Source organism: Camellia sinensis, mitochondrion (genome assembly GCF_055761805.1).
Source record: "Camellia sinensis mitochondrion, complete genome".
NCBI lineage: Eukaryota > Viridiplantae > Streptophyta > Magnoliopsida > Ericales > Theaceae > Camellia > Camellia sinensis.
Window position 1 is genome coordinate 417,837 of NC_043914.1, and position 12,164 is coordinate 430,000.

The 12,164-nt window shown below is 45.5% G+C and overlaps 1 protein-coding gene and 1 non-coding gene across 2 annotated transcripts; both read right to left on the minus strand.

Moving 5' to 3' along the window:
* Positions 1 to 3,166: 3,166 nt before the first annotated feature.
* On the minus strand, positions 3,167 to 3,613 carry rps7 (ribosomal protein S7). Its single transcript has one exon. The coding sequence runs from the start codon at positions 3,611 to 3,613 to the stop codon at positions 3,167 to 3,169; it is 447 nt and encodes a 148-aa protein (YP_009676242.1).
* A 1,052-nt stretch (positions 3,614 to 4,665) lies between these two features.
* trnM-CAU lies at positions 4,666 to 4,739 on the minus strand. Its single transcript has one exon. It is a non-coding gene; the product is annotated as a tRNA-Met (tRNA).
* Between the last annotated feature and the right edge of the window lie 7,425 nt (positions 4,740 to 12,164).

Below are 12,164 nucleotides of genomic sequence, written 5' to 3' on the forward strand. Positions count from 1 at the left end.
GGAGGGCCCACGTTAAACAGATTGGGCTCACAGAATACTTCAGGGCTGGAGTGAAGAGCCACAAAAGCACCTGTCAGGAACTGTATAAAAAGGACCGATAACTACATACGGTCTGATACTCACTTCCTTGAAAAGAGGGAGACGAGTTATGTAGGCTGTGGCCGTTCAAGAAATGTTTCGGTTGCTCGACCAAAGCCGGTCAAAGAATCGATTATATGCCGGATATTGCCAGAAGACCGATGAGACTTACCAGAAGTGAAGTACAGAAGAGCAGGAAATTTCATATTTTGAATAAAAAACTTAAGATGTTCATCTCCAAGCCTAGCCTACTCTACATTATCATATGGTTTCGCGGGCACGTCCAACCGTACCTTGCCACTTGCCAGTTCAAAGTCTAAAAGCCGGTCAATAAGACAGATCCGGATCCTAGTGCTTTCGAGATGGTTCGATCGCTAACAAAGACAAGCATGGGAAACAGCAGACTCCCAACAAGCAAACAAGCAACTCCAAGAGCTCAAGCCTAAAGCCTTAGTAACGCGCATCCTCATTGCTCGCGTAAAGCAAGCGTAGGCTCGAAGGCCGAAGCGCGCTAGTGCTCGTTGCATTTCCCTCCTACTCGGGTAAAGTATTCCGCTCGTTTGCTGTCAGGAATTCAGTAGAGTGGCCGGTCGTTGAAAGAAGCAAGCCTATAGCCTTAGAAGGTGCGAAGGAAATCCCAGAAAAGTATAAATGCTATCTACAGGCCAAGGGGAAGGGGGTCAATTACAGGTATTCTCGGCTGCTGCTTCTTCAATGATTGGTTCCGGGCGTTAACCTATATATTCATTGGCTAATGGAGTTCTGTTCTCCAAAGAGCGGTAGTCTTCTTGCGCGGTGGAATCCATTCAATATCACTCGGAAACCTCCGAACTTACGTACGATAGGGAGGAGACAGCAGGATTAGACGAACAGTGGTTGACAATGGGGCAGGAATCAACGTCTGCACCCTTCGAAGAAGCCCCTTTAGCCGGGAGATGAAAGACGTTAGGACCAGCCAGCCCTATTCGTATATAGAATTTCATATCTTAGACTCTGCCTAACCTAAAGGCGAGGCGAGGCAAGGCAATATTGAACGATTAACGGAGGAAACTCATGGATCACGGCTTTCTCTGGCCTTTGGCTGGGTACGAGAAGCCGTAGTACGAGAGGCATTTCTTGCTGTATTTTCCGACCGATCCCTCGGGCCGATGCAGTCATGACTGCTTTCTCATCTCTCATCTATGGGCACCTCTTAGGGGGGTAATATCTCCCCCATCCAGCTCTTCCCCTTTTCACCGGGCTCCTGCTCACACATGCTTTTGGCTGGAAATGCTTTCCCGCCGTCTCTCGTGAGTCACCCCGTGCTTCTAGGTGCATCTTTCTCGGATATATCCTCATGCTCAAAAAGGATATCATTGTGCAGATTTCCCCAGAGCATCTATTTATTGCTTTCTCTAAGCAGCTCAAAACGGGTGCTTCCCTTCCGTTGACGCATTCCATTCTTTCCCCTGAAGCTGTGTCATCTAGCCAAGGAACATTACTCGGAGCTGAATTGTGAAGCGCTCCCTGAGCTAATGCTAATTGGTGCCCTGGTATGAGAAGGTTCAGAAGAAGCCGGCATACTAGGGCCAGTTTCGCTTCTTGTAGCAGATATGGTATGCTCTCCTGCTGCCGAAGACATATCCCTATTAGAGGAAGATGACCTCTCGGGGGTTGAAGCAAACTCCCCGGTTATTGGTGTACTTTCTCAACCCTTTTCAGAAGAGCTAGTTGTTTTGTCACTTTCAGTCGCTGCAGCCTGCTCTTATTCTGGTGATCTCTCGGCGACATCATCAGCAACTTCTTTATCAGAAGAAGGAGAGGAAGTCGATGAACTCTCCGTCGCTGGAGCTTGCCTCTGTTTGCCAAAAAACAACCTCACACCAACTTTCTTTGTATGGTTGTCGCTTCACAAGGGCTCTGGATGCTGACTTCTTCTTTCGCAACTTCACGAGCTGCCTTTGTTGCACTTCCGGTTGTAAAGTCCCCTCTTCTGGTGCGGGCCCGGGAACAGATTTTAAAATTTCTGGCTCAACCCTAGCACCTGTAAGCGATACAAGCGTGTCTAAGGACCAATATTATTGCAATCATTATCATTATATTATAAAACGCGAGTTGCTTACCTTCATTGGGGATATAAGTAAAGGACTCAGGGATTGATGCTGCCACCCTCCTCCTTCGGCTGTCGAATAGGAAGGTAAAGAGGAGTTGAGTTTGCTATCGGGCTTGATTCCCTTCTTCCTATTAAGATAAGAAGCCTTTCCTTTCGGTGGAAATCCCCTATTAATATTAAAGCTCTTAAAGCTTCTGTCCTCAGACTTGTCTTGTAGTTGAGTAAGCTTTCTCAGCCTATATGTTTTTCCCAGGTCAACAAATCCTTCTCTTCTTCTATTGTTCCGGGGGATGCTTACTTCTTCTTCCCTATATGCGGTTGACTCCTTTCTTTCTGCTTGACGAATATGCATCTTTGCTTTCCCTATCTCGAGCTTCATTTCCGACGACGCTCTTTCCCTATCTGCCGCCTCGCTCCCATCGCTCGAAGTAAAAGTAGACGAATCACTCTCTTTCTCTATTATAAAATTATAAAAGTTTACTTCTTTTTCTTTTTCACAGCCTATATGCGTATGCGGAAAACGAGAGTCCTTACTTTTCTTTCTCTTGCCCTGACATAATTCAGGGCTATCGGTTCCGTTCTGTTCTCTCTCTCTACCTCTTCTTTTTGACCTAACTTCAAAATCTTTTATGCCCGGCCATACCAACATGGGAAACCTAGCTTCCCTCCCTTTGAAGTGCATTTATCAGATCAGCTCCCCGAGTCACTAGAAAGAGGGTGAAAGGCCCACTACTTCTTCATTCATGGCCTATTTTTTTATTGATCTCCCTTTCGTATTCATTCGACCTGAGGCAAAAGAGAAGTCATACAAAGAAAGGTTCTTTCATGCAATGCATAACGGGCGGGCCTCCTATGGATTCCTCCAACTCAATGAATGAAGAGAGGAGTATGAGGAAGCCGGCTTTCTATATGAAGATTCAAACAAAAAGGAAAAAGGAACCATATCTTACTGAATAATCTGACTGAATGAGGAAGAGCTCTTTATGTGGTCTCACTTTACCACCATCTGAAATGCGCGAAACTTCGATTGGTGGAAGCCAGTCCATGAAGATTCTCCCTTTTCTTACGTGCAATTCCCCTCTTTCGGTAAGCATCCAGTATCTCAGCAAATGAACATTTCTCTAAGCTTATCCTGTGACTTATACGTCGTTTGAAAGCTCCTTCAAGGATCCAACGAATAGCTAAGGTTTGTTGACGATCCCTGGCTACAATCCCAGGGACATCATAAATAGTACCTGCTATTCCTACTTTTTCCACTTCGCATATGGGCTTTATATTCTCTAGGGCGTCAACCATAAGTTTGATTACATCGCGTTCAGTTCGAGCTGGGCGATGAAAAGTTTGATAAACAATAGCACGAACTCTTGTTCTTTTACCTTCTTTCATGCGAAAGTTTACCAACTTCTTGATCAATTGTTTTTGCTCACCATCCAAGCCCCCCATATAGCTGAGAATCTCCGAGCAATTGGAAGCCGCTTTCGATGACGAGGCCGACAAATTAATATTACGCGATCCTTACTGTCCATCTTTATCAGCCAACTCCCCGGTTTCCATCTTTCAAAGTCGACCATCCCTCATAGCTTTCACTAATCGGGGAAGTGATCCTTAATGAGGGATTTCAGGAGAGCTGGGTCTTGGACGGCTTCGTCCCAGCTTCGGAGGGTGTTTGTATCCATCTCCGAAGAGATCTCCAAATCCCCCATCAAGTTCCTTGCCCCCTGGGCGTACACTTCGTCTTGCTCGGGAAAGCGGGACAGCCCCCTATTACAGGGTTTTTTTTCACAATGGACCTGAACAAGCTCTTTTATTTGAGCGTGTATTGATCTGTTTCCCAAGAAGACTCCAGAAAGATATCGATTTCACGGGTGTCCTCCTTCCAGCTGGAGGAACCCCCTGAGGGAGCCATCATATTAGTTAAGCCCTCGCCTGTGAGCACCGCTCGTAAAGCAAAGGCTACTGTCAAGGCAAGCCCTGCTGAGCAGCAGCAGCCCACCCCTCTTAGAGCAAAGGATATGCCCAGAGAGAACCCAACCTTTTCCAGTAAGGCATGAAAGAAATCGAACCGAGGATGAGCTTTGATGAATAAAATAAGAATTGGTAGAAATTCGCATAGGTGAAGCAAATCAAACCGATTTTCAGACAAAGAAGATAGAAAAGACTGGACACTGTTGCTACAAAGAGGAAAGGCATCGATTTCTTAAAAAGAGTACCTTGTTTGCCCAATAAGAAGACTTTCTTCCTAAATCTTCGGAGTACGAAGTAATACTTGATCATACGAGAGTGTTCAAAAATTCTCTGCCATTTTAGAGGCACTAATCGTAGTAGAGCGGAGAATAGGGTGGAACGATTATTCATAGTAAGAAGATTCTATAGCGGCTGTACCGATTATATGTCGGTAGGCGCCCGCCCCCAAGCCAGTGTCCATCTTCATGAAATGACATTGGTAGACGGGTTGGGACCAGCCTTGTATCCCGGTGAATAATGTTCCACTGATTAGGCGAGGACAGGATTCGAACCTGCAGTCTTCAGGTCATGAGCCTGATGAGTCGACCAATTCCTCTACCCCGCTTCTTCCCCTTCTCTTTCTTTCACTATTCCTCCGATCTTTCAACGCCTCCTTTCAAGCCTGGAACTTCTTCATTTCTTGCTTTAAGAGCGGTCATTGCGGGCAGCAGCGGCGAGTGAAAGCAAGCGTAGGGCAGATCCCGTTAGGAATAGGGCTTTCCCTGGCTTAGGTTCCTTCACCCCTACGTCTAGGAGGAAACCCCTTGTATGTACAGGCTTCTCTTTTTTTAGGGCTAAAACGAGAGAGGTAGCGAGCCCAACTAAACCATGCCGCAGAATTAGAAGACTCGACTTGCATGTGTTAAGCATATAGCAATCCCGCTCACTCGGAGAAAGAAGGTAGCAAGAGATCCTGTCTTCGACTCTGGAGATAGGCCTTCCTTTCCCTTTCTATAACATACCGCTCGGGGATGTAGTTGTAGATACATTAGTCCGATGAAAGAAAGCTCATCCTTTGGTTTTTGCTTGTCTTTAGCAGTTTCCGTCCCATTGAGGACCAGCAGAAGATGGGTACTCTTTCTGATGATTGCTTCATCTGCTCAGTATGCCCCTTCCTAGGGGTTAGAAGGGAAATCGCGGGTTAACTACTTATTGTTATTGGAGAAGTCGCTTCGCTCGCAAAGGTACTTTCTTCCTTCGGATGACTAAGAGTCCGTTCTTTCTAACGATATGTTGTTGTTGAGTCGCTTCGCTAGCTAGTAAGCCGCCTTCTTTACTTGTCCCAAGCAATGAGAAAAAGAAAATCCCTTCCCTTCCGTTGGTCAACAACCAACAAAAGGGAAGGTTGAAGCTACACCGGCCTACTACTCTCTTTTCTCCTCACGGGGCGACGCCGATGAACAAGCACATAAGTGGATACGACTCCAGCGTGAATTCGTGTACTGATTGCTTGCTACATCTTGGAGTTAGCACCCACCCAGTTTACCTGCTAAAAATCCAGTACATTCCGTTTCGTCATTGAGGAAGAGTTGCTTGTACTTTGATTTTAGGACAAGTGGAACAGACATGATCAAGTCTGGTACTTTGATGAGCATAGCTAGCATATTTCCTATTCGGAAACTTTCCTTGGAAGGCTCTATCTACATTATCATCTTTTCTCTTATTGCTCTTTCCAAGAAAATAGAGTGAAAGGGTCCACCCCGAAACCAAGGGGGTTAAGAGACACTTCAAGATGAGATAAGCTCCTATGCTTATCTCTTAGGATCCAATTCCTCGGTAAATATAAGAACAAGTGTTCGGTTCGATACGCTCTGTGAAGGGGGGCTAGCCCCTGAGACATTTTATAGTTTTCTCCTTTCTCAAGATCGGCGTTCTTTTGACATGGGATCCGAAAGAGAGGTTCCAGCGGAAAGGTTAGCTAAAAAGAAGGAAAGTCCATTCCATTCGTTCAGGACTGAAGAGCCAATTTTATCTGTAGCTCCAGTTAGGTTCCTAAGTAAATGGGCGGGAAAAGGACTACTCCGTTCCGGAGCTGGTACGCATCGAAGAAAGGAGGGCCAATCCTCTGTCTTGAAAGAGTTGCCTTCCTCCTTCGACCCAACTTGAAACTCCGCCCTTCCTAGATACGCTGCTTTCGCAAAACCGCGGGCTGAGGAGTGTCCACCTGACTCCCTCAGCAGAGTCTGACACCTGCCCGGTTAGAATGATTCTGATGATGATCATTCGAAAGTTTAGGCAGCTAGCGACTGGGCCTCTATAACGCCTTTCAAAGGCGGATCACTTAGTACAAGTCTATCTACTTGATTTAAGTTCTCTTTTATTCAAGTTTTTATGTCCGATGTCCTAAGATAGAATAGAAAGGGCTTCGAGCGGTGCAGGATTTCCGGTTTCCGTTTCTGGGAATTTAAAAACACCCATCACCTTGGTACTGAATACAGTCCCCGAAGATTGATCCAGTTGAAGGCTTGTTGGGCGAGGGGGAAAGGTAGGCGGGTTGAAGGAGGAAAGATCGAAGCTTTTGGCGACAGAGGAGTAAATCCCACGTTCGAGCTCACGCCGAAGCTGCACCAGTCTTTAATGATTTATTAACCCACCAAGAGCGCTTATGTCCTGTGTGAAAAGCCTTTTTTTCTTTCTCGCCGGAAGGCAACCTGGCTTTCCACTTCTTACAATAGTGATTGGCGCTTCTCAGATAGGGGTCATTTCGGAGGAAGAACTGGTCCCTTGACCTGCCTTAAGGCCGAGTGCTTGCTATAAGCAACCTTGGTTGGACTATCTATTTCACTTAAAAAGTTTTCTGTTAGTTGTCTAGTTCATCTTGAGCTTGAGCCAAATCTGATTTGCCGAGGGAAAGATTGAAGAAGGAATGACCGAGCTTGAGAGATAGAATACATTCTGTCCTTATCTATCTTTTCCAAACTTCAAGTAAGAACAAGAAAATAGAAAGCTAATCCTATAAAGTAAAGGAATAACCACTCAGAAGCCTTAGACGAGATCTACGACCAACCTCAGCTCGTAGCTCTTCTAGCTCTTGAAGTCAAGTCGAACCCTATGGGATGGGGCTTAAGATCGAGGATACGTCAACTCCCATTAGAGCCATTTATGTTATGCCTAGTTGTTGTTCCCCTTAAAAGCCATCTCTATCAATCGTAGCTCATTTCCTACTAGTTTTGTCTGAAAGCGGAAGCCGAAGGCGAAGGCCCTGAAAGAGTAGGAGAAAGAGAGGTTACAGGCGAATAAAGGAGCGTTACTGTTGAATAGTTTGACGCCAGAGGACCATCGATCATAGCATAGAGCATAGGCCTGTAGGGCGAAGCAAGATTGGCTGCTAGAGGAATGCTTTGCAAACAAAAGATAGGAAAGCCGCTAGAAAGGCTAACAGCTAACAGTAAATGACATGCCGTTCCACCCCTATCTCTTAAAGGCTTCCCCTCATCTATAAAAGAAATTCCTACAGTCGGGCATGTATTCTTTCTATAAGGAAGAAAGAAAATATGTAAATCCACACTGTCACAGGTCTTGTCATTACTGATTCCCACTTCTGCTGCTTTTCTTCCTTCGTACTGAATGGGAGGGTTCATCTGCTGTGTACACCCTCTCAGCTACATGCTGAGTGAGACTGATTAATGGCTGCCTTAGGATCACACTTTTGGCGCCTCAATCTGGAGGCCTGTTACATTTCTCCTAAGTCCTTCCTTATCAATAGAATAAAATGGAGTCCATGGTTAGCTGTAAAAGCATCAAAAGATTTGAATGCCTAAACACTACTCCGAGGGGTAAGGAATAGAATCTATCAAATCCTTATTGCAGATAAAAAGAATTCCATCTGTTAAAGTAACATCATGACTTCGGATAAAGACAGGTCAGATTCCATACTTCTTGAAGTGACTAAGTGAAGAGTACTGCTTTCCGCTATAGGAGTAGGAAGATGAAAGTCCTTTACCAGTTTCAGCTCCTGCTGTTAGGTCTAGGGCAAGGGTGAGACCTAGGGGAAGAGTCATAATAGTCGTCGGATTGGGTGTAACAAGTCTTCAATCTCTTCTACGTTCATGATAGCCTATCCAAATCTTTCACTTCGACCTAAGTCAGCAGCTAAGGAGAGTTCTTGCAATGGTCAGGCTAGCTACGGCAAAGTCTAATAAAGAGGACTGACTCCTTCTATTTGTAAGCAGTTCCCCCTTCTAGTGGTTCAATAGCCTGCCACCTGACGACGGTTCGTGTTTGTAAAGAGAAAGAGACTGCAAGGGCTAAGGTAAGGCTATGGGATAAGAGAAGGCTATTCTTCCGAGTTGAATGAGGAATGCACTGATCCCGGGTGGGCGAGGGAATGGTCCTCTCTCTCTCTCCTCCTCTCCTCGCATTTAGTTCATGGCATATAGGACTATGCTTAAATAGAAGACTTCTATGAGTCTCCCAGTCCTATCTTTGAAACGTTGAAGGTCCACAATAGGTAACATAAATGAAGAAGTTTATTTTGTATTCGAGCTGCTGAGGGCCGGAGCTCGTATGGATACATTACTTCATTGTTCTATGAGGCGTTGCACTAAGCACATACTCGGATAGGGTCGCGAAGTGCAAAGATCCGGTCTTTGACAACCGTCGTAAGGACAAAAAAATCTATACTTATGTGTGTTCGACACTATATAACTATAGGCGGGACCAGTTGTAGGATGATCGCCGAGTGGCGTTCTGCTCGATTAGGCGAATGCGAGTGAGGGATAAGCTTTCCCCGTTCGCTAGGAGGGAAACTCAGGAAGAGTTCCGGCAGAAATAGATGGTGAAAACCCCTTATTATTATATTAGTAAATCGCGCTCCTTGCATGACTCCATATCATTAATTATTAAAGCGAAAGCGACAACGTGTCACTCTAACCTTAAAATCTATAAACGGGAATGCGTTTCCTAATAATGAGTAATGCTGGTAACAGCAAATGGTTCCTAACCTCATAAAAATCAGAGTACGGCATATCCGACTATCCGGCAACACGCTTGGATAAGTAACGCGATGAACCGTACCTGTATCTCTAGGCGCTATGATGTTTTATTATGTAGATCATGTCTTGCTTGAGGGTTCCAAACCTCGCCCTTCCGTCTTTCTTTTTTTCTTAGCCGGGCCGGCGCACTAACCACACCTTCACCATATCTCTTTCTGAGTCAAAATACAAGAGAATGAAAGCCTTGTCCAGCACGGATATGAATTTAGGGCTGTCTGTTTTCCGCCCCAACAACCCCTGCGACAAATCCAAATACAGGGAAAGGAATCCTCGGGCGTGAAAATCTGCCAAATCGAGGCCCTTTTGGTGTCTGCCATAGATGTCAACAACCAGGGCACATAGCCTTCCAATGTCCAAGCAAAGCCCCTGGAAAACCGGTGACACTTGTTGAAGATAAAAATTACGAGGAAGCTGCATTTGAGGAGGAGCCCGTAGCTGAGGCACATGTGACAGATCCTCAATATGAGGACTAAGAGATTCTTGAAGGTGATGTAGGGGAAGTAATGGTGATTCAACGTACCCTACTTACCTCTCCAGTACCATCAGATGACCGATGGCTCCGGCACAACATCTTTCGTACCACATGCACGTCAGGTGGCAAGGTGTGTACGATCCTAATTGATGGGGGTAGCAGCGAGAACTTTGTTTCTCGAGAAATGGTCGACAAGTGAAAACTAAAGGAGCAAAAGCACCCTCTCCCTACGGTCGAGCTCCACTTTGTCCCCTCTCCCATACCGGATCCAATGGTTTAATAAAGGTGGTGAAGTACCTGTGAATACCAGATGTCTTGTCACTTTTTCTATTGGGAAAAGGTATAAGGATGAAGTTTGGTGTGATGTTGCACCAATGAATGCTTTTCACATATTGCTAGGCCGACAATGGTTGTATAATAGATATGTTACCCATAAGGCTCGGCCAAATACCTATTCATTTGATAAGGATGGAATCCACATAACTCTCTTGCTTTCGAAAGATTTGGGGAGAAACGGGAGTAACAAGGCCAAAGACCCTAAATTCTTGACGGCACAGAAGTTCGTAACGGAGAGTGAAGAAAGCCGCACTATATATGTGCTTGTTGCTTGCTAAAGAGGAGAATTATCCAACGCCTGTCCCAGACGTTTTACAACCCATACTCGCTGAATTTAGCGACATTAATTATGCCAGAGGAATTGCCACATGGGCTTCCCCCAATGAGGAACATTCAACACTAAATTGACTTAGTACCTGGAGCTAGTCTTCCACATTGGGCCCATTACAGGATGAGTCCGAAGGAAGACGAAGAACTACATCGGCAAGTCACAGAATTGATAAAGAAGGGACTGGTCCGAGAAAACATGTCTCCTTGTGCCGTTCCTGCCCTATTAACTAACGCCAAAAAAGGATGGGACATGGCGCATGTGCGTTGACAGTCGAGCAATCCATAAGATTACCAAAAAATACCGTTTTCCCATACCTCGACTCGAAGATATTGTAGATATGCTTTATGGGTCACGCGTTTTCTCGAAGGTAGATCTCAGAAGTGGGTACCACAAAATTCGGATCCGACCAGGTGATGAATGGAAGACGGCTTTCAAGACTCGAGATGGGTTGTAAGAATGGTTAGCTCACATGGACCCTAGAGGCAGAAAAGACATTCCAACTGATTAAGCAGAAAATGTCAGAGGATCCAGTTCTTGCACTACCTTACTTTTCCAAGATCTTTGAAGTAGACTGCGATGCTTCTCATGTTGGGATAGGTGCAGTCCTTAGTCAAGAGAGTCGTCCTATTGCCTACTTTAGTGAGAAATGAAATGGGCCCCGTCGGAACTATCCGACATATGACATTGAATTGTACGCTGTAGTGCAAGCGCTACGACATTGGCGTCATTACCTGATATTCTCAACACTGATCATGAGGCCCTCAAATACCTCAGCTCGCAAAAGACTATTTCCGCACGACATGCTCACTGGGTCTCACAACTTCCAGAGTATAATGTCTTGATCCGTCATAAATCGGGTGCCATAAAGTAGCCGATGCACTTAGCCGAAGAAACTTGCTGTTGGGCAATGGAATGAAAGAGCTAGCTTCAACTCCTTTACTTTTTTGCTGCGTGCCGCCGCTTTCTGTTCCCGCTTTTCCTCCTCCGAAAGTTCCGAAGGTAGGGCAGGCTCCGGCTCCGGAGCAGGAGAAAGGTTTAGATCAATAAGCGGTCGTTGCGAAGGGCCTGCGCCGCTTCCACCGCTTCCGATGGAAAGAGGCAGGTTCTCCATTGCAGACAGAATAAAATCCATTAATTGTAGAAATGAAATGAAAAAAGGGCCACACCAAGCCAAGCTCCAGTCCCAAAGCGTTGGAGTAATCAACAGTACGGCTGTACTAATACAAAATTTGACAAAAAGATATAAAATTATTATCAATAATAGATTGAAAAAAATAGGCATACCCATATAGGTGTTCCCCAGTCAGAATGAGCACTGTGAACTATCTGCTTCAAAAAGAGAGTTGTAAGAATGAAACTTCAACCTTCTTTCTTTCTGGATATCCAATATCCGGACAACGAACTGCTAGTTGGAGAGGGAGGTCCATTACGCGTTAGCTACCTCTAGAATAGCAAGACATTCTTGGCCAGGTTTCAGAATGGAAGAGAAGTCATGGAAGGAACTGAATTGGCCACGCACGATGAATGGATGGACAAGAAAAAGGATAGTCTAAGACTCTTCGATATGAATTTATACTTGGAATTCGGAAGAATCTGAAATGCTCCCGCTCTGCATGGCAGGCGAGGTAGGATAGAGAAGAGGGTTGCCTAGATAGATGTTCTCTATAGGTATGCTATAAGTAGCTAACAGAATGCAATGCCTCCTTCTAGTGGCGGTCGGTCGAGTTGGAACTTGGCTCCGTGAGGGGGAAGAACCTTGACTTCTTTAGGGGCTTGCGTCTTCTATTGGGTGGCGTGACGGGGAGGCATGGTGGAAGCCCAGCCCGCACCATACGTTCTCTGATTGAAACGAAAATC